Here is a 21609-nt window from a genome sequence, read left to right on the forward strand (position 1 = left end):
GCAAGACCCTACCTCAAAAAACAAACAATAGAAAAAACTATTTTCTATATAAAATACCAAAAACACTGTCAGATAACAGAGAAGAAAGTCTGTCTTTACAAAGCATGTCTAGCTAGAGACATGGGCTAGAGACCCTGCCTCAAAAGCAAAAAAAAAAAGGGGGGGGTTCCAAGGTAGGGTCTCACTCTAGCCCAGGCTCACCTGGAACTCTCTGCAGTCCCAGGCTGCCCTCAAACTCACAGTGACCCTCCTACCTCTGCCTCCCAAGTGTGTGCCACAATGCCTAGCAAACTTTTTAAAAATTTTATTTAAAAGACAGAGAGAGAGAGAGCCGGGCGTGGTGGCGCACGCCTTTAATCCCAGCACTCGGGAGGCAGAGGTAGGAGGATTGCTGTGAGTTCAAGGCCACCCTGAGACTCCATAGTGAATTCCAGGTCAGCCTGGACAAGAGTGAGACCCTACCTCGAAAAGCCAAAAAAAATAAAAAATAAAATAAAAAATAAAAGACAGAGAGAGAGAAAGCAGAGAATGATTATGAGCATGCTAGGGCTTCCAACCACTGCAAATGAACTCCAGATGCATGTGGCACTTCGTGCATCTGGTTTCACATAAGTACAGGGAAATTGAACATGGGTCATCAGACTTAAAAAAAACAAAACAAAACTATTGTTATTTACTTATTTGCAAGCTGAGAGAGAGAAGGGAAGAGAGAGAGGAGAGAGAGAGAGAATGGGGGCACCACAGCCTCCAGCCACTGCAAAAAAAAAAAAAGAAGAAGAAGAAGAAAAACTCCAGATGCTTATGCCTCTGTTCATCTGACTTTATTTGGGTACTGGGGAATCAAACTCAGGTCTTTAAGTTTTACAGGCAAGCGTCTTATTCATTAAGCCATCTTCCCAGCTGGAAGGGCCATCATACTTTTGCAAGGCACTGCTTTTAACTGCTAAGCTATCTCTCCATCCTCCCAACATTTTGTAAAGGCAAACTTTTAAAGTCTGTCATCAGGTATATCTGTATCTCAGTATTCAGGTGGTGGAAAGAGAAGGATGAAGAATTCAAGATCAGCTTGGATTACATAAGATCTTGCCTTATAAAAGCAAAACCAATAAACAAAACACCAAGAAAAAAAAAAACAACTCCGTAACAATAAATAAAAAGCAGGCTGGGTGTGGTGGCACACACCTTTAATCCCAACATTCGGGAGGCAGAGGTAGGAGGATTACCATGAATTCGAGGCCACCCTGAGACTACATAGAGAATTCCAGGGCAGCCTGAGCTAAAGTGAGACCCTACCTTGAAAAACCAAAAATAAATAAATAAATAAAAATTAAAAAGCAGGGGGCTGGAGAGATGGCTTAGCGGTTAACTGCTTGCCTGTGAAGCCTAAGGATCCCGGTTCGAGGCTCGGTTCCCCAGGTCCCACGTTAGCCAGATACACAAGGGGGCGCACGCATATGCATCTGGAGTTTGTTTGCAGAGGCTGGAAGCCCTGGTGCGCCCATTCTCTCTCTCTCTCCCTCTATCTGTCTTTCTCTCTGTGTCTGTCACTCTCAAATAAATAAATAAAATTAAAAAAAAAAATAAAAATAAATTAAAAATAAATTAAAAAGCAGACTAGGAGCTAGATGTCCTGGCACATACTTTTAATCCCTGCACTCAGGAGGCAGAGGTAGGAGGACCACTGTGAGTTCAAGGCCAGCATGGAACTACAGAGTAAGTTCAAAGTCAGTCTGGGCTAGAGTGATTCCCTACCTCAAAAAATTAAAAATTAAAAAGGCAGACTGGAGCAATAAAGATGGTTCAGCAGTTTAAGGCACTTGGTTGCAAAGCCTGCATGCCTGGAGTCAATTCCCAAGCCACACACATAAGCGGGACACAAAAAATGGTATAAGTACCTGGTGTTTGCAGTGGGGCAAGAGCCCTGGTGTGCCAATACAAACACACACTCACAAAACACATGTGCAAATAAGTATTTTTTAAATTTTCTCTCTCACTCTTGCTCTTTCGCATTTAAAAAAAAAAAAAAAAAAAAGCCCAGGCAGGTTGTAGTGGCACACACCTTTAATCCCAGCACTTGGGAGGCAGAAGTAGGAACATCACCATGACTCCAAGGCCACGTTGAGACTACATAGTGAATTCCAGGTCAGCCTGAACTAGAATGAGACCCTACCTAAAAAAAAAAAAAAATCCTAAAAAAAAGCCCAGTCTGCTGGGCTTGCCTCAAAACATATATATATATATTACAAAAAAAAAGTAAAGGCAGACTCCAAGGTTCCAGTGGTTTAAAAGAGAAAGACAACTAACTAGACAGGAAAAGTACAGAAAGGCTTCATAGAGGAAGTTCTGTACCAAATGGTCTTAAAACATTACAATAACACTAATTATAGACTTAAGGTGGGTGTTAAGACAGAAAAAGCCAACAAGAAAAAGACATGGAGTTCAACAGGAAACCTCAAAAAGAGAAAGCAGTTTCACTAAACTGAAAATTTCAATCAACTATGGGTATGGCCATAAACTCCCATGCCAACCTGGCTGGTCTGGGTCTAACAAACTGGTGAAGAGCCACCGAGTCTTGGCCGGAGAAGTGACACACCTGGACATGACAGTAAGTCAAAAACAAAAATATTTTAGGGAGGCTTATGGGATAATTCACAGGAATATCAATGCCTCCAAATCAGACTGAAGACACCAACAGTTGAAAGAAACCAAAGCCAGAGCAGTGTGGTGGCAGGATCAAGACCTGCGACCGACTGAAGTGCAGGGGATAAATGGGGACAGCCGAAGCGGCTTGAGGTTGCTTTGTGGTGGCTGGGAACCATTATTGCAAACAGCTGAGGTTAATTACAAAAGTGACCATGGTAAATAAAATGTTACTGTGTTCTTTCTTGCCATGTCCAGCTTCACATGACTACTCATCTATCCTTGGCTCTGCACAGCACAAAGTCATCTCTCTGATGCCAACAACCTGCCTTCTGTACACATTCATCTCCCATTTTTCCAGTAAGAACCCCCTGGAGGCACTCATGTGCACTGAAAGTTCTCCCCTGCCACATTTACAACCCTTTCCATCTGCTCACTCTTCTTCCTCCAGCCACTCTTCTCACTTGGTGGCTCAACTCAAACCTCAGTTCTCCTGTAAGACCTTCCTTAAAAACACAAGGTTCTCCTCCTGATTTCTCACAGCACTTGGAATTCTAGAAACCACATCATTTGTTATTATTTGTTTATACTTTAATTTCTTAACTGTAGTATAGGCCCAAGTTTCACATGTTAAATGTCAGTGTTCCCCTCAGTCAATGGCTTGCACACACACAAACTGTAGTCATCAGATACATGACTGAGTGAGCAAGCCTCATTTCTAAGAATATGCATGTCTTATTATTAACTTACTCTTCTGAAACCCCAATTAGACATTTAGACTTGTGAAATGGAAAAATTCCCCACTTAATACTTCGAAATATACCCTTGTTGGGCTGGAGAGATGGCTCAGCAGTTAAGGCGCTTGCCTGTGAAGCCAAAAGACCCAGGTTCAATTCCCCAGTACCTACATAAGCACAAGATGGCACATGTGTCTGGAGTTCATTTGCTGTGGCTGGAAGCCCTGGCATGCCCATTCTCTCTCTCTCCACTCTCTCCATCTATCTGCCTCTTTCTCTATCTCAAATAAATAAATATCCTTGTTACCTTAAGGGATTGTTTGAAACTATCATTTGTCCATGTGTGTGTTTTTTTAAATGGTGTTTATTTATTTTGAGAGAGAAAGAGAGAGAGAGAGACGCAGATAGAAAGACTGGGCGTGCCAGGGCTTCCAGCCACTGCAAATGAACTCCAGATGCCCCCTTGGGCAACTGAATTAAGTGGATCCGGGGGGATTGAACCTGGGTCCTTAGGCTTTGCAGGCAAACGCATGCCTTAACCACTAAGCCATCTCTCCAGCCCTGTCCATGTGGTTTTTCTCTAGTTTCCTTTTAATCTTCTACCTGCCAACCCTTCTCTCTGTTTTTGTTTGAGAGAGAGTCGCATTCTAGCCCAGGCTGAGTTGGAACTCACTCTGTAGCTGCAAGCTTGAACTCACAGTGATTTCCTATCTCAGCCTCCTGAGTGCTGGTTATTGCAGGCATGAGCCACCAAGCCCAGCTCCTTTCAGTCTTTGGAGACAGGATCTTGCTACCTTGTTGATCTGATACTTTCTAGGTAATCCAAGGTGGACTCTGCGGCAAACCTCAGTATCCAGAATGCTATGAGATGACAGGTGTGAGCCGCCACACCCAGCTCTTTATCTTCTCTGGACATGAAGATACAGCAAACAGATGGAACTGTCATATCTATTTTACACTAGCTTCAGTAAACCATTTAGTGCCTTGTTCACTTTCAGGTCCAACTAGCTATAGTACAGATAATCCAAAGCACATCACAGAAAAGTGTGTTAAGTCATCTTTACTTTCTGCAATAGCAGTCACCTCCACCGGTCACTCCCTTACAATGACTCAGGTTTACCCTTCTCATTCCCCCTTCGTACGTGAGAGAAACAAACAAAGAGGGGGTTTATTGAAGAATCATAAAAAATGGACACTTGTAATGAAAAGAGTGAGCCCAGGTTTATTCCTCGGACGCGGTCCTAACCAACCCTGCCCTGCTGGCTGGGCTGTTTCCTGGGGCGCCAAGGAAGCGCGAGGGCGTACTGTGACAGGCTGACCCTGCCCTCGCAGCACGCCGCGGGCCCCGGCACCGAGCGGTCGGGACGCCCGCGACGGCGACGGCGACGGCGACGGCGACGCCGGGCCGCCTCAGCCTTCCCAGGGACGCGGGCTCCTCTCCCCGCGGCGGGGCCCGAAGAGCTGCGCCCTCGCGGCGCGCTTCGGGGGTCCCGCACGCGGAGCCCGCCACTCGGACCCGCCCGACCCCCGCCCACCCCGCCGCCGTCCGCGCGGGCTCGGCGCGGGGGAGGGGCGGCGGCGACCGTTAGCCGCGGCCGCTGTCGCCCGGGGCGCGCGCGCAGGCCCTTACCGCAGCGGAGAGGGAGGCGGCGGGCAGGCGGCGCCCGGACCCACGCGGGGCGGGGAGGCGGCGGCGCAGGCGGCGGCGGCAGCCTCGGGGGACCCCGGCGGGCGCCCACGACGCGGTGGGCCGCATGGGCGCCGCCATAGTGGGGACGCAGCGGCGGGCGGGCGGAGCGCGCGGCCCCGACCCCGCACGGCGGGACCACCAATCCCGCTCTCCGCCTCGGCGCCCCCGCGGGGGTCGGGCCTCCGCGGCCAATGGGCGCGCGGGAGCCGGGCGGGGCGCCGGGCGGACCAATGCGGGGCTGCGCCGCAGCGCGGGCGGCCCAATCGGCTCGGCCAGCTGCGGGACCCGGGCCGCGCCTTTGCCTCGTGCCCTCGGAGGGACCGAGCGCCTCCGGAACCGGCTTCGTCGCGCGTGCCGCAGCGTGGTCCTGGCCCTCGCGACCCGGAGACCCTCATCTCGACCCCCGGGAGCGCGTCTCGAGGCCTGGCCCAGCCTCGTGGCGCCTCGCCGCTGCGTTGCAATTTCTGACCCTCGGCAAAGTCCCAGCCGGGCAGAACGGTCACCCCACGGACCCACCCATCTCGATCCCTCATCCCGCAGTGTTTTCCGCAGTTTAAGGCTTCGAATTCCTCCGCAAGAGGACCTTGAGTGAGATTTTAACCTTCTCTCCTTGAATGCCAATACAAAGACTTTACTACGGCTTTTGCCCTTGCAAAAAGCAGTGACGGGGGCGGGGGAGGGGGGGGAGATGGCCAGGACAGAGAGAAGCAGCGGAGACTGGATAGGGTCATCCCTGAAGCTGAGGCTGTGGACAGCACAGGCCAAGGAGAAAAGCACAAGTTAGCACAGCATACATACTCAAGGCTCTGGGTTAATTTCCAGCACCAAACCAAAAACCACAGGCCAGTTTTGTGAAATTTGGGGAAGTCCCATCCCTTCTTTGAGCTTGAGTTATTGGGCTGGTGAAAGTAAAAAGTACAAAGTTCTTAGATAATCGTGTTAGCCAGACCTGGTTGTTCCAACCTGCAACCCCAGCTATTTGGGTGGCGAGGCAAGAAGATCACAAATTACAAGACCAGCTTCAAGAACTGAGACCCGGCATATCATTTTAAAAATAAGTAGATAAAAAGAGTTTAGGAATGGACATGGTTCAGTGGTGAACATACATACACAGTTGACTTTGAGTAAGGGAATGTTTCTTGGATTACAGCAGGAACCCAGTTCTGCAAGGCTAGGGATAATGACAGCAGGAAGATGCAGGTACCCGTGGAAAGGGCGGGGGGGGGGGGGGTTAGTTTTCCTCCCCTCCAAAGATGTGCTTGTCGGGCCCACTCACCATGATTCCAGGAAAGCCTGGCTCTGCCTGGCCTACCCAGAGAAACCTTGGAGGAAGGACTAAAGGGTCAACCTCCTTTCCCTGGCCCCAGGATGGAGTTGGCTTTGAAAAGCATCTTTGAAGTCTTTTGCTCCTCCCTTTCCCCCACAACCCTTTCCAAACTAGCAACTACTCCAAACTGCAAGGACACAGAGAAGCATGGGCATGCCAGACCACAGGGAGCACGTGGCTGCCCAAGGCCAGCTGGAGCAGTTCTGCTGTGCCTAAGCCCTCCCTGTACCTCCCTGTACCCCGAGGCTCCTCTATCCTTGTCTGCTTCCACCTCAAGGGCTCATTGGACAAAAAGGACTGGGTCTTCCAGTGAGGAATTTGACCCCAAACAGGCAGCCCAGAGAGGAGCTTCTAAACTCCAATGTGAGGTGAGTATCTCCTGCTCTTCAAGCTCCTAGAATACCACCTTGCTTTCAAGCTGGTTCCACAACACAGCTGGAATACAGATGCTGGCACCTACTTGGCCCAAGTAAGTGAAGACCTCAAATGCAGTGGAAGCAGAGTAGCAACCTCTCTTGAGAGGACTGTAGCACAGTCCTCTGTTTCCTTCTCTTGGTCACCTCCACTGCAGGGGCAGCAGAATGAGGCACTCACAGCCACAGCCCAGATACTCATCACATTCACCGTTTTGTAAATCCCAAATCCTGCTTCTGAGCCTGGCCTTGGACCACTTGGGCTCCAAGGGGCAGACACAGTCAATCTTCTGCTCAACACATTTTATTGCTAAGGACAAGGTAATGCACCAGTTTTCAAAATAATTTGGTTTATAGCGTTTGTAAGTAACAAAAAAAGGGGAAGTATTATAAATCTGATTCTTGTATACATAGGGGATAGGTGTGAAGCCCTCCAATACTGGGCCCAGACAAGCAAGTTCAGGAGGAGCAAAAACCTGTTTAACCCCTTCAGTGTTGCCCTCTAGTCCCGCCCCCCCACCCTCAATAGGCCCCACCCACCCATGACCAAGGGCATATCTACACCTGCCCTTGGCCTCCAGTGGCCCCAATACATCATAACCCCCACCCCATCCCCTGCATGATTGTATTTTCTGTTGAAAGAATCACCCATCAGGCTCTGCCTGCTTCCATCATTAATATCCTCCCTTCAGGGTAGTCCACACCCAGACCCTCAAATACTGTGCCACAGAGGCTCTGTGACTATAGAGTTTGTGGACACACCAAATGACCTCTCTTCTCCTTCAAGGGGGGTGGGCAAAGAGGTGGCACCAGCTCCTATCATGTCAATACTGCATCTTTTACAGCTTTCTCTTGAGATTTTTCCAGACCTGCACAGATGGCACCTCCACCTCCAACCATATCCCCGAGGCCCTTACTCAGCTCAGCTGAGGGCAGAATTTCACATTTTGTTTGCCCTGCATAGAGGCAAGGAAGAAAGTAAAGGCCAAGGGCTGGCAGAAGCTGGTCCATGCCAAACCTACACACATACATACACGCACGCACACACGCACGCATGCACACTCACATAAATACAAAAGGGGGAGTTGGGTCAAGCACCAGCACCTCTCCCTAGTTGGTGCAGGTGGTTGGTAGGAAGCCAAGTCATCCCAGGCCAGGAATAGGACAACCAGCTAAGCTGATCCCTTTTTGAACTGAGGACTGATGCAGTCACAGCATTCCAGTGTCAGCTCCTCAGCTAGAGATCAGCAATGGCTGCCAAGTGTCCGCAAACGGCTTGTCTTTTCACTATGGCGGAATGCGAAGAGGGTGAGGTGAGAAGGTGATGGGATGGGGCATTTCATTCCTTTTCTTTTTACATCTTCACTTTTAGAGACATCTGAGTTCCAAGTTTCTGCTGTGCTGTGGAACCGCAGAGTGCTCTTGCCTTGAAGGCTGGGAACCTCCTCGACCCTGGAAGCATCTACTCCATGATGGCCCGGTACAGTGCAGGCTCGATGTAATCTTCCCGGTATCTTGAGTTGATAACCCGTTGCCGCTTCTTTTCCTGCTTAACTTCTTTCTCAGTGAAAATCTCATTGAAGCGCATATCTGAAGCTACTGACTACAGAAGAAAAAGCAAGTCAAATCATCTCTTTGTCACCAGAGGGACCAATAAAAAAACCAAAGGAGTATGCTCTACCATGCCCTCCCCTTGACAGGGGCCAAGGTTACCCAGAAACTACACACCAGTCTAGATTTGACTCTCTTGGGAAGCTCTTCATCCAGCGTGTATACATCATCTCTCTTAACCACAAGCTGTGAGCCATCCTCAAACTCTACCTGCCAAGGAAACAAAGGCCTTTTGGTTATAGTACTCCAGTCTCCCTGGTCTGCCTGTACAGTGGCAATTTCCTGTAGCCACAGAAAGGTATTACACAGCACTGGAATAAGGACTGTCATGTCTAGAACGACACTTGCAGACTGGACACAGGGCAGACCCCTAGCCCTGTAAAGATCATTACAGACTCACCCAAAAACAAAGCACTAAATTAATCAACTACCCTCCCTCCTCCCAGCTCCTGTGCAAGCTCTAGCTACCTGGTACATCTGGATGGGATGGGAAGCCACAAATTTCGCTCCGTAGACTTGACCATCTGTCCATCTCACTTGGACCACTTCTCCTTCAGCAGGAGGTCCCAGCTGGAGACAGTCCTGGCTCTGAGGAAAGAAGATGGGAAGAGAGTAGAAGTAAGTTCCACTTGACCACAATGATAATAGACACTGGCTCAGGAAGAATGAGCCAGGATAAATCCTGCTCAAGCACTTCAAGGAAGATGGCTGCACTGGACTAAAAACTGGAATAAAGACTTGCCTGTCAATGTCTGCTCCCTGATTCCTTTTAGGGAGAGAGGGAAGGGGTAGAAACAGCTAGTATAAGCTTAGTAAGAAGGCAGCAGGTGTCAGAATCAAGAGTCCAACTCATATCCCCTCAATTGTGCCTCTAAAGGTTCCTCAGGGCTCTACAATGAAGAAATGACAGGACTGTACTCAAGTACATTTTAAGAAATGTGTTCTTCCTTAGAAGTACGTACTCAACCATGTTTATTACTGCTCAATTTATAACAGCTGGGAAATGGAACCAGCCTAGATATCCCTCAACAGATGAGTGGATAATGAAGATGTGGCACATTTATACAATGGAGTTCTACTCAGCGGTAAAGAAAAATGAAGTTATGAAATTTGCAGAAAAATGGATGGACCTGGAAAGTATTATACTAAGTGAGGTAACCCAGACCCAGAGAAAGCCAAGTGCCACATGTTCTCTTTCATATGTGGATCCTAGCTACAGATGACTGGGCTTCTGCGTGAGAATGAAAATACTTAGTAGCAGAGGCCAGTAAGTTAAAAAGGAGACATAAAGGGTAGAGAAAGGAAGGGAGGAGAATACTTAATAGGTTGATATTGTATATATGTAATTACAATGATTGTAATGAGGAGGTAATATTATGGAGAATGGAATTTCAAATGGGAAAGTGGGGGGGTGGGGAGGGAGGGAATTAACATAGGATATATTTTATAATCATGGAAAATGTTAATAAAAATTAAAAAAAAAAGAAAAAGAAATGTGTTCTTGCCGGGCGTGGTGGCGCACACCTTTAGGGAGGCAGAGGTAGGCAGATCACTGTGAGTTCAAGGTCAGCGTGAGACTACATAGTGAATTCCAGGTCACCCTGGGCTAGAAGTGAAACCCTACCCAAAAAAAAAAAAAAAGACGACTTCCAGTTAAGATGGTGGTGTAGGAACCATGCCAAAGCAACGTAGGGGAGAACCCTCCTGCCCCCCCCCCCAAAAAAGAGCACACCAGTAAAATATAGTCTTCTACTAAAAAGTGAGGTATATAAGAAATTATCAACTAAGGCACAGAAGTAGGAGATCCGGTGCGTCTAGAAACCACAGAAGCAGGCAGTGGCAGCACCAAGTCTGCTAGGCCACAGCAGCCAGGCTCGGGCTGAGCCACAGGAAAAGCCAGGTGAGGACACACTCCACTCACACCGATTGCCCACAGAAACGTGAAGAAAGGACCACGTGGACCAGCGGGAAAACTAGAACCATCAACCACAGCCCCTGTACCCCACCACCAGCACAAGTGCCAGCAAGAGACCTGGGGAAAGGAGTGCATTTACACAGCACTGGTGACCAGTGGCACCGATCCAGCAACCCAGCCAGCCTACCTGAGCCCACAGCGCAGCAAAGGGAACCAAGTGGGAGCGCAGCATAACTGAGACCAAAATCATCCGAAAAGGTAACTGGGATTACACCAGGTCAGTACCCACCAGAGAAGCCTGGTATATAGGATTGAACCAGAAGTGCTAATTGCACCTTCCATGTCAGGATAAATTACATGTTAAATCTGATAGATGGTCGGATTTGCCATTCTTTTTTTTTTTTACTTTATTTTTATTTATTTATTTGAGAGAGAGAGAGAGAGAGAAAGAGGCAGAGAGAGGGAGAGAGAATGGGCGCGCCACGGCCTCTAGCCACTGCAAACAAACTCCACATGCATGCACTACCTTGTGCATCTGGCTTACGTGGGTCCTGGGGAATCAAACCAAGGTCCTTTGGCTCTGCAGGCAAAGGCCTTAACTGCTAAGCCATCTCTCCAGCCCCCGGATTTGCCATTCTTAAATAAGCTATATTTTGGGCTTGTCACTTGTTGCTTCCTGATTCACAGTGCTTTCATTTCCTCTTGTATTGTTCATTAGCGAAGGTCTCACTTGGTCACAAGCTGACTTGGAACCCTCAACAGACCGGAAATCTTAGCCTACTAGTTGCAGGATTAAGGATGTGGGGCAACACACATACTAAAGGACAATGACTTTGTTTTAGGATCTGGTTGACATAATACCTACTTTTGTATAAATACTCTGCTGTTTTTCATTGAAAGTGTACATTGTTTATTTAAATTTTGGAATCTGCCTGTTTTGTTCCACTCAGACTACTTGAATACTCTCATAGCAGGCGAAGCCAACAGACAGGGTCACGTTTGTAGATAATCTGAGATTCTTAAGAGCCACACCTAGCACCTTAAGCGCCTATCCAGAAGATATATAACATCAAATTGATTGATACATCTAATAATACTGCAGCTAACTAGAAAAATCCAAGCATTAAATTAACCTAAGATGTAAAAAATACATACATTGAAACACATGAAACACCAAAAATCAAGACAATATAAATCCACCAAAAAGTATTAATGCATCAGAAATGACCTCCAGTGAGAATGATTTAGAGGAAATGCCTGAGAAAGATTTCAAAATAATGATTATAGCCGGGAGTGGTGGCGCACGCCTTTAATCCCAGCACTCAGGAGGCAGAGGTAGGAGGATCGCTGTGAGTTCAAGGCTACCCTGAGACTATAGAGTTAATTCCAGGTCAGCCTGGACCAGAGTGAGACCCTACCTCAAACCCCCCCCCAAAAAAAGAATGATTATAAATATGTTCAAAGAAGTCAAAAAAAAAAAAATCAAAGGAATGAAAGAGGAAATCAAAAAAGACATAAGAAACTAATTGAATGAAATAAAGAGGTCAATACAAGACATAAATAAGGAAACAGAATAAAGAAAAACCAGTCAGAATTACTAGCAATGAAGAACACAGTTAATGAAATAAAAAACTGTAGAAAATCTCACCAGTAGAATGGATCCAGGAGAGGACAGAATAGCTAAACTAGAAGACCAGGTGGCAGATCTAATACAGTATAACAAAGAGAAAGACAAGCTAATAGGAAGGCATGAACTGAAAATGTCCCCCAAATTGGGAAAGAGATGCCACTGTAGATACAGGAATCCTTTAGAACAACCACCAGACAAAACCTGGAAAGAGTCTCTCCTTGCCATATTATAACTACCAAACATACAAATCAAAGAAAATATATTGAAAGAAGTTAGAGAGAAAAATCAAGTTACATACAAAGGCAAGCCCATCAAGATCACAGCAGATTAGTCAATACAAACTTTAAAAGCCAGAAGGGCTTGGAGTGATGTATTCCAAGTTCTGAAAGATAAAAACTGTCAACTAAGGTCATTTAATCCTGCAAGGCTATCCATCCAAATAGATGGAAAATAAGGGCATTCCACAACAAAAGCAGGCTAAAGGAATATTTGTAGACAAAACCAGCTCTACAGAAAATACTTGAAAGAATCCTCCATGCTGAAGAGAAAGAAAAGAAGACATGATGAACCTGGAAAAAAAAACAAACCATACTCAAATACTAGTTAACACAAGAGGGCAAAGGTAAAACCAGAAGAACTACCAAAAAAAAAAAAAAAAAAAAATGGCAAAAATAAATAAACACCTTTCAACAATATCTCTTAGTAATGGTCTCAATGCCCCAACCAAAAGACAGAGGTTTGCAGGCTGGATTAAAAAGCAGGACCCTTCAGTTTGTTGCCTGTAAGAAACTCACCTTTCTACAAAGGATGGACAATATTTTAGGGTGAAAGGATGGAAAACTGTTTAAGCAAATGGACCTAGAAAATAAGCAGGGGTTGCTATCCTAATATCCGACAAGGTAGACTACAGTCAAATTAGTTAGGAAAGATAAGGAAGGTCACTTTATGTTGATTAAAGACATACTCCAACAGCAGGACACTACAATCCTAAACATATATGCACCTAACATGGGGGCTCCCAACTTCATCAAATGCTACTAGAATTAAGATCACAGATAACACCAAACACAGTTGTAGTGGGTGACTTCAACAACCTACTCTCATCAACTGACAGGTCATCCCAGCAAAAAATAAACAGAGAAGCATCAGGATTAAGTGATATCATAGAACAAATGGACCTAACGGATATCTACAGGACATTTCATCCAAACGCTGCAGAACATTCTTTTCATCAGCACATAGAACATTCTCTGAAATAGACCATATAGTAGGACACAAAGCAAACCTTAACAAATACAGGAAAATTGAAATAACTCCATGCATTCTATCTGATTAAAATGGAATCAAACTATAAATCAATAGCAAGAAAAGCTATAAAGCATACACAAAATCATGGAAACTAAAAATGCATAAAAACTCATAGATTCATACAGTCAAATGATAATGAGAACACAACACACCAAAACCTTTGGCACACAATGAAGGCAGTCCGAAGAGGGAAATTTGTAGCTTTCAATGCATATATTAAAAAATTAGAAAGGTCTCAAGTAAACAACCTGATGCTTGACCTTAAAGTCTTGGAAAAAGAACAAAGCAAACCAAAAATCAGTAGACAGGAAGAAATAATAAAGATTAGGGCAGAAATTAATGAAATAGAAACAAAAAAAAATCCAAAGAATCCATGAAACAAAGATTTGGTTCTTTTAAAGGATAAACAATATTGAATCCTTAGCAAATCTGAACAAAAGAAAGAGAGAAGAGTCACAAATTAATAAAATTAGAGATGAAAAAGGCACCATCACAACAGATACCAGAGAAATTCAAAAAAATCATAGGGACAGACTGTAAGAACATATACTCCACTAAGTTTGAAAATCTGAAAGAAATGGATAATTTTCTTGATTTGTATGATCTACCTAAATTAAATCAAGATGAGATTAATCACTTAAATAGACCTACAACAAGTATGGAGATGCAAGAAGTTATCAAAAATCTCCCAACTAAAAACAGTCCAGGCCCAGATGGATTCACTGGTGAATTTTACCAGGCCTTCGGGGAAGAAGTAACACCATTGGTTCTTAAGCTTTTCCATAAAATAGAAAAAGAAGGAATCCTACCAAACTCCTTCTACAAAGCCAGCATCACCCTGATACCAAAACCAGGCAAAGATAGAACAAAAAAAAGAAAATTACAGACCAATCTCCCTCACAAACATACATGCAAAATTTCTCAACAAAATATTGCCAAATAATACAAGAATATGTCAGAAAGATCATTCACCCCGACCAAGTAGGCTTTATCCCAGAGATACAGGGATGGTTCAACATCTGCAAATCAATAAATGTAACACATTATATAAATGGACTGAAGGACAAAAATCACATGATCATCTCATTAGATGCAGGAAAAGCATTTAACAAAATCCAACACTCCTTCATGATAAAAGTCTTACAGAGACTTGACAATAGAAGGAACATATTGCAACATAATAAAGGCTATTTATGACAAGCCTACAGCCAACAAGAGGAAAAACTTGAAGCTTTCCCACTAAAATCAGAACAACACAAGAGTGTCCACTGTCCCCACTTTTATTTAATATAGTACTGGAAGTCTTAGCCATAGCAATAAGGCAAGAGGCACACATAAACAGGATACAAGAGCTAGGTGTGGTGGCACATGCCTTTAATCCCAGCACTTGGGGGGCAGAGGTAGGAGGATTGCTGTGAGTTCCAGGCAACTCTGAGATTACATAATGAATCCCAGATCTGCCTGGGCCAGAGTAAGACCCTACCTTTAAAAAAAAAAAAAAAAAGGAAGAAGGGGATACAAATTGGAAAGGAAGAGATCAAGTTATCATTATTTGGAGATGACATGATTCTATACATAAAAGACCTTACCAGCAAATTGTTAGAGCTGATAAACACCTATAGCCATGTAGCAGGGTACAAAATAAACACTCAGAAATCAGTAGCCTACCTATATGCTAACAACAAACACACAGAGGATGAAATCAATCACTCCCATTCATAATTGCATCAAAAAAATAAAGTACCTTGGAATAAACCTAACTTAGGAAGTAAAGGATCTCTACAGTGAAAACTTTAAAACTCTGAAGCAAGAAATTGCAGAAGACACTAGGAAATGGAAAGACATGTCTTGTTCTTGGATTGAAAGGATCAATATTGTGAAAATGGCAATTTTACCAAAAGCAATCTACACATTTAATGCAATCCCCATCAAAATTCCAATGGTATTCTTCAGGGAAATAGAAAAAAAGTCTAAAAATTAATTTGGAAGCACAAAAAACCTCAAATATCTAAAACAATTTTGAGTGACAAAAATAAGGCTGGTGGTACACCATACCTGATTTTAACCTATATTACAGAGCCACAGTAACAAAAACAACATGGTACTGGCACAATAGCATACATGTAGATCAATGGAACAGACTAGACGACCAAGATACAAGTCCAGGTACCTACAACCACCTGCTATTTGACAAAAATGCCAAAAATACTCATTGAAGATAGCCTCTTTAGCAAATGGTGCTGGGAAAACTGGATATGTATCTATAGATGAAAATAGATCCTTCTCTCTCTCCATGTACAAGAATTAAGTCTAAATGGATTAAAGACCTTATTATCAGACCTGAATCTCTGAAACTACTAGAAGAAAAAGTAGGGGAAACCCTTCAACATATTGGTCTTGGCAAAGACTTTCTGAATATAACCCCAATTGTTCAAGCAATAAACCCAGATTAAATAATAAGAAATCAAACAACCAATAAAAAATGGGCTATAGAACTAAATAGAGAGTTCTCAAAAGAAGAAATACAGATGGCATATAAACATCTAAAAAAATGTTCTGCATCCCTAGTCATTAGGGAAATGCAGAGTAAAATTACACAGAGATTCCTTCTCACTCCTTTCAGATTAGCTACCATAATGAAAAAACAAAAACAAAAAAAATGTTCTTGCACACCTTTAATTCTAGCACTTAGCAGGCTGAGGTAGAAAAATGGATGTGAGTTCAAGGCTAAATGAGACCCTGCATTAAAAAAAAAAAAAAGCCAGGCATGGTGGCTCATGCCTTTAATCCCAGCACTCGTGAGGCAGAGGTAGAAGAATCACTGTGAGTTCAAGGCCACCCTGAGACTCCATAGTGAATTCCAGGTCAGCCTGGGTCAAGGTGAGACCCCACCTCAGAAAACCAAAAGAAAAAAAAAATGCGTTCTTGAAATATAAGCAAGGTAGATAAGCAAAGAAAGGACCACTGGCTGCGCAGGTGAGGCAAACTTGTAAGCCCAGCACTTGGGAAACTGAGGCAGGATGATCCTGAGTTCAGGACCAAGCTGGAGCTGGAGCTGGAGCAATGGCTTAGCAGTTAGCCTGCAAAGCCTTGAGGACTCATGTTTGGCTTTCCAGGTCCCACATATGCCAGACACAAGGTGATGCAGGTGCACAAGGTCACACATGCGCACAAGGGGTCACACATGTCTACGGTTCAATTGTAGTGGCTGGAGGCCCTGGCATGCCGATTCTCTCTTTCCCTCTCTCACATTAGGGAAAAAAAAAAAAAAAAAGCCAGTCTGTTGGGCTTACCTAAAAAGAAAACAGAGAATATGGATAGCTTCAGCTATTTAGTGAGACCTGTCTCAAATGCAAGTGTTGGGCTGGAGAGATGGCTCATCATTTAAGGTGCTTGCCTGCAAAGCCAAAGGACCTTGGTTTGATACCCCAGGCCCTACATAAGCCAGATGCACAAGGGAGCACAAGCATCCAGGTTCATTTGCAGCGGCTAAAAGCCCTGGCATGCCCATTCTCTCTCTTCCTATCTGCCTTTCTGTCTCTAAACAAACAAACAAACAAACAAGGGCTGAGGATGTAGCTGAGTGGTAGAAGTACCCTGGGTTTGATGGAGGGAGGGAGGGAAGGGAAGGGAAAGGAGGGAGGGTGAGCTGCTTTCGTCATGTTGACGTTTTCAGCAGTGGTATACGATCGAGGCTGCAGCCCAAAGCTCTCCTCGTTGTTAATGCATTTGTCACCACTGTCTACTCAGAATTCAAGTAGGGGAACCTAGTTTCACTTAAAAAAAAAAAAAAACATTGGGGTCAGGCGTGGTGACGCATGCCTTTAATCCCAGCATTCGGGAGGCAGAGGTAGGAGGATCACTGAGTTCAAGGCCACCCTGAGATGACAGAGTGAATTCCAGGTCAGCCTGGACTAGTGTGAGACCCTACCTCGAAAAACCAAAAAAAAAAGGGGGGGGGGAGAGGGATGGCTTAGTGGTTAAGGCATTTGCCCACAAAGCCAAAGGACTCAAGTTCAATTCCCCAAGACCCACGTCAGCCAGATGCACAAGGGGGCGCATGCGTCTGGAGTTTATTTTCACTGGCTGGAGGCCCTGGCGTGCCCATTGTGTATATGTGTGTATATCTGTCTGTCTGTCTCTCTCTCCCTCTTTCTCTATCAAATAAATAAATAAAATATTTTTTTAAATTATCTATTTGAGACAGAGAGAAAGTATGGTCACTGCATATCCAGTTAAAGACCAAACCGGACTATAATAGAGTCTGTCTCCAAAAGAAAAAGGCCAGGCATGGTGGCACATGCCTTTAATCCCAGCACTTGGGAGACTAAGGTAAAATAATTGCCATGAGTTCTAGATACATAGTGAAGTCCAGATCAGCTCCAGCAAGAGCCTACCTTGAAACATATACACATCACACAAAAACTGCCACTTAGGCTGGAGAGATGGCTCAGCAGTTAAAGGCACTGACTTGCAAAGCCTGATGGCCCAGGTTCAATTCCCCAGTACCCATGTAATTCCAGATGCATAAAATGGTTTTCGCAGTGGCAGGAGGCCCCAGCATGCACATACTCATTCTGTATCTCCCTTTCTGCCTCTTTCTCTCTGTCTCTCTCTCTCAAATAAATTAATGTATGTGTGTATATACACCTACCACTTGTAGACAGTCTTCACGACACAAGATCAACTACTCAGGAGGCAAGAGGATTACAAGTTTAAGGCCTGCTTGAGCAACTCAGACCCTGTTTTAATTATTTTTAATTTAGCAAGGGCTAGGGGTGTAGCTCAGTGGTGGGGGGTACTTGCTTATTTGCTTAGCATATATGAGATCCTATGTTCAATCATCAATACTACAAAGAAATAAAAATCAGGCTGGAGAGATGCCTTAGCCCTTAAGGGCTTGCCTGTGAAGCCTAAGGACCCTGGTTCGAGGCTCAATTCCCCAGGACCCAAGTAAGCCAGATGCACAGGGTGGCACATGCATTTGGAGTTCGTTTGTGGTGGCGGGAGGCCCTGGCGCACCCATTCTCTCTCTGTCACTCTCAAATAAATAAAAATAAACAAAAAAAATAAAAATAAACAATAAATTCAGTTTTCTAAAAGGCTATTAAAATGCCCTTTCCAACTACATACCTGTGTTAACACTAAAATTTTCTTCCTATACTATACTTTAACTTTTTTGTTCGTTTGTGTATGTGTGGTGTGGCACCCCATACACTTGCCTACAATGGCTTGGAGTAGGTATCCTACTTCATAGCTCTTCTGACTTGTCTTTTATACCCACATCCCACTTTATCTATCTGGCTTTTGGGCCCATCTAGAACATGGGTCCTAGAGCACTGAACCCAGTCAATCAGGCTTTGCAAGTAAGCACTTTAACCACTGAGCCATCTCCCCACCCTCAACTGGTTTTGTTCTCAGCCGGAGTCTCTACTGATTCTAGAGCTTGTTGGGATCCAAGTGTCTTGTGTGTCTGCTCCTGTGCATGTGGCCATGCCCAGCTGTTCATGTGGAATCTAAGGATTCAAACTCTGAAAACCTTGGGCCCCATCAGGCACTCATATTTGAGCAGACAGCACACTTAACTGCTGAGCCATCTCAACACCCAAGCTTTCTCTCTCTTTTTTTTTTTTCCCGTTTGTTTGTTTATAGGTAGCAGGAGAATGGGTGTGTCAGGGCCCCTTGCTGCTGCAAACAAACCTCATGCATGCACTTGTGCATGTGGCTTTATGTGGGTACCACGACATCAAGCCCAGGCCATTACACTTTGTAAGCAAGTGCCTTCAATTGCTAAGCCACCTTCTCCAGCCCCTTCTTGTTTTCTTTTTAAGACAGGGCCTCACTATCTAAGCTCACAACAACCTTGAACTCTTGACTCTTCTGCTTAAAGTCCCAAATGATGGAACCATAAGCATGCACCAACATGTCCTGTACTTGAAATAACATTAAAGGACTTGCAAAGCTAGAGAAAAAGATAACATATTTCCTAGTAGCTCTTGTTTTAAAAATATATTTTCATTAAATTGGTATTAATCTTGATTTTTAATGTCTAATAAAATAACTATGGATAGCTAAACCTACAGAGAAAGACTCACTGAGGTCCTCAAAACCTGTTAGAAAACCAAATACTAAGAACACTGTTTGATGAACTACAAAGTGCACACCACCTTCTCAGAGCCTGCAAGTGAGAGACAGGACACAGAGCCCTCAGCTGCCATGGGAGAGCTTAAGAAACCCTGGCTGTGCTACCATTATAAATGTCATTACCTTTACAATAATGTAAGTTGGCCTTGGAACTAATTAGTATGCTTTTAGCAATTAAGTTGCTTATGTGTTAACAAAGGAAAAGACCCAATTTGATAAAGGGCGAAATGGCTTCCAGCAGGGCATGGTGGTTATAGCACTGAGGAGGCTGAGATAGGAGGATCACAGTGAGTTCCAGGTCAGCCTGGGCTAGGATGAGAGTCTGACTATGTGAGGCGGGGGGGAGGGGGTGGAAAAGAAAGAGAAGGGAAGGGAGAGAAAAGAAAAAGCTTCATTCCTCTACTTTGGTGCTTAAACTGATACAAGGAAAGGCAGGCCAAGGGCAGCAGAAACCTGAACTAAGTCCTGAGCACTGAGCCAGGAAACCCAGAAATGGGTCCAGCTGTGTCTCTAGGGTATCAGGTGTCAATATGCCAGAAGCTTTTCCAAGTAGTTTTCTGCATAGCCCCAAACCTGTACCACAAAGAGCCCAAGACACATCTCCCAAGAGGGTATGGCAGACAAGAAAGCTGGATAATTCCGATAATTCCTCAAAACACAGCTTCTAAGCAAGGAAGCTAGTATCAGCATACTGGCTTTGCTTACAAAATGTGTTTTCCAGCACTAGATGCCTTCAGAGATAATTCAGACTAAAATATATGCATATTCAAAAGAATTAAGCCGGGCATGGAGGCACACACCTTTAATCCCAGCACTTGGGAAGCAGAGGTAGGAGGATTACTGTGAGTTCAAGGTCACTCTGAGACTACATAGTGAATTCCAGTTCAGCCTAGACTAGAAGTGAGGCCCTTCCTTGGAAAAAAAAAAAAAAAGAATTATAGGAAACACTGATTCCCACAAACTTCTAGGGACACTAGCAGCACAAAATTCTCTTGCAAGGAAAAGACCAGAATGGATGTTTCTGTTTGAGAACTGATGATGGCACCACAGGGCTTGGCTAGAAAAGGCAGAGGAACCCACAGCAATCAGCCAGCTACACCTAATGTCTCAGTCCCAAACTGGCCCAGAAGCTGCTTGCAGACATTACCACTATGTCCTCAGGATACAGGTTATCACTGAAGGAGCCGTCATCAAAATTGACTTCATAGAAGGTCTCAGTGGTGAGCCTGACCACCTCACACTGGTAGAAGCGCCCATTCTTATGCTTGCTAATGACTTTCTGGCCCGCGGTGATGCTCTGCAAGGCCCCCTTGGCACGCTAGAAAAAAAGAAATGTGCTTGCGTTACTAATGCACACAACTGTACACTGGCTCCCCGTGTCCCAGCATCCACTCACAGGTACTAACCCTTCCTGCCTAGCTACTCTTCTACTGCCTTGTCCTGCTCTCGGTTTCCCACTTAACTTCTCCCAGTCTGCTATACTGTCTTTTCTAGTTTCCTGTGTGTCTTTCCACAAGACTATCTGTTCTTCACATACACTGCGGGAGAGCTGGGACTTTATCTGTCCTGTATGCACACTTACTGCCGTACGGCACATGCAGATGCCTACCTAATGTGGAGAGTGGATTACAAAAGAAACAGCACAGCCTGCACATGCAGTGGTGATGATAATCCACATCGACTACTCTGTTCCATGACAACTCAAGATTGCCCTCCTGCCAGCCGGGACATAATGCTAACTCGGGCTTTTACTTCTATACAGCCTGGGCCTCATGCTAAAGATCTGTCCATCTTCTGAAGGTCCTACTCCTACTGCTGTGTCACACATGCTCAATAAAACTCTTTCATGAAAAAGGAGGAGCTAAGCCAGGTGTGAAGACTGAGCCAGGTGCAGAAGTACCATGAGCTGAAGACTAGAATGGGCTATAGTTAATTTGAAGCAATAGTGGAGCACAGAGAAAACCCTTATTTGAAAAGCATCCCTTGCGCCAGCAAAAAAGGAAGGCTGGGGCTGGAGAGATGGCTTAGCGGTTAAGCGCTTGCCTGTGAAGCCTAAGGACCTCAGTTCCAGGCTCGATTCCCCAGGACCCACGTTAGCCAGATGCACAAGGGGGCGCATGCGTCTGGAGTTCGTTTGCAGTGGCTGGAAGCCCTGGCGCGCCCACTCTCCTGTCTCTCTCTCTGCCTCTTTCTG

At 44.9% G+C, this 21609-nt stretch overlaps 2 protein-coding genes across 4 annotated transcripts in view; both read right to left on the bottom strand.

The window, feature by feature from the left end:
• The window catches only part of St3gal3 (ST3 beta-galactoside alpha-2,3-sialyltransferase 3), a 250952-nt gene extending 245888 nt beyond the window's left edge, over positions 1–5064 (bottom strand). The window contains exon 1 of one of the 2 annotated variants that reach the window (XM_045150483.1): positions 5008–5064. The gene's annotated coding sequence lies outside the window, so the exon portion shown is untranslated. The remainder of the gene's footprint in view (positions 1–5007) is intronic. The other variant, XM_045150486.1, reaches the window with a different exon arrangement.
• A 2304-nt stretch (positions 5065–7368) lies between these two features.
• Positions 7369–21609, bottom strand: part of Kdm4a (lysine demethylase 4A) — a 65724-nt gene continuing 51483 nt past the window's right edge. For both annotated transcript variants that reach the window (XM_004672498.2, XM_045149293.1), the window contains exons 19-22: positions 20563–20733; positions 8887–9006; positions 8536–8628; positions 7369–8410 (exon numbers count right to left, since the gene is read on the bottom strand). In XM_004672498.2, coding sequence (XP_004672555.2) covers positions 8270–8410; positions 8536–8628; positions 8887–9006; positions 20563–20733 — 525 coding nt within the window. In that variant the 3' untranslated portion in view covers positions 7369–8269. The remainder of the gene's footprint in view (positions 8411–8535; positions 8629–8886; positions 9007–20562; positions 20734–21609) is intronic.

The sequence above is a fragment of the Jaculus jaculus genome, chromosome 5, assembly GCF_020740685.1.
Source record: "Jaculus jaculus isolate mJacJac1 chromosome 5, mJacJac1.mat.Y.cur, whole genome shotgun sequence".
Lineage (NCBI taxonomy): Eukaryota > Metazoa > Chordata > Mammalia > Rodentia > Dipodidae > Jaculus > Jaculus jaculus.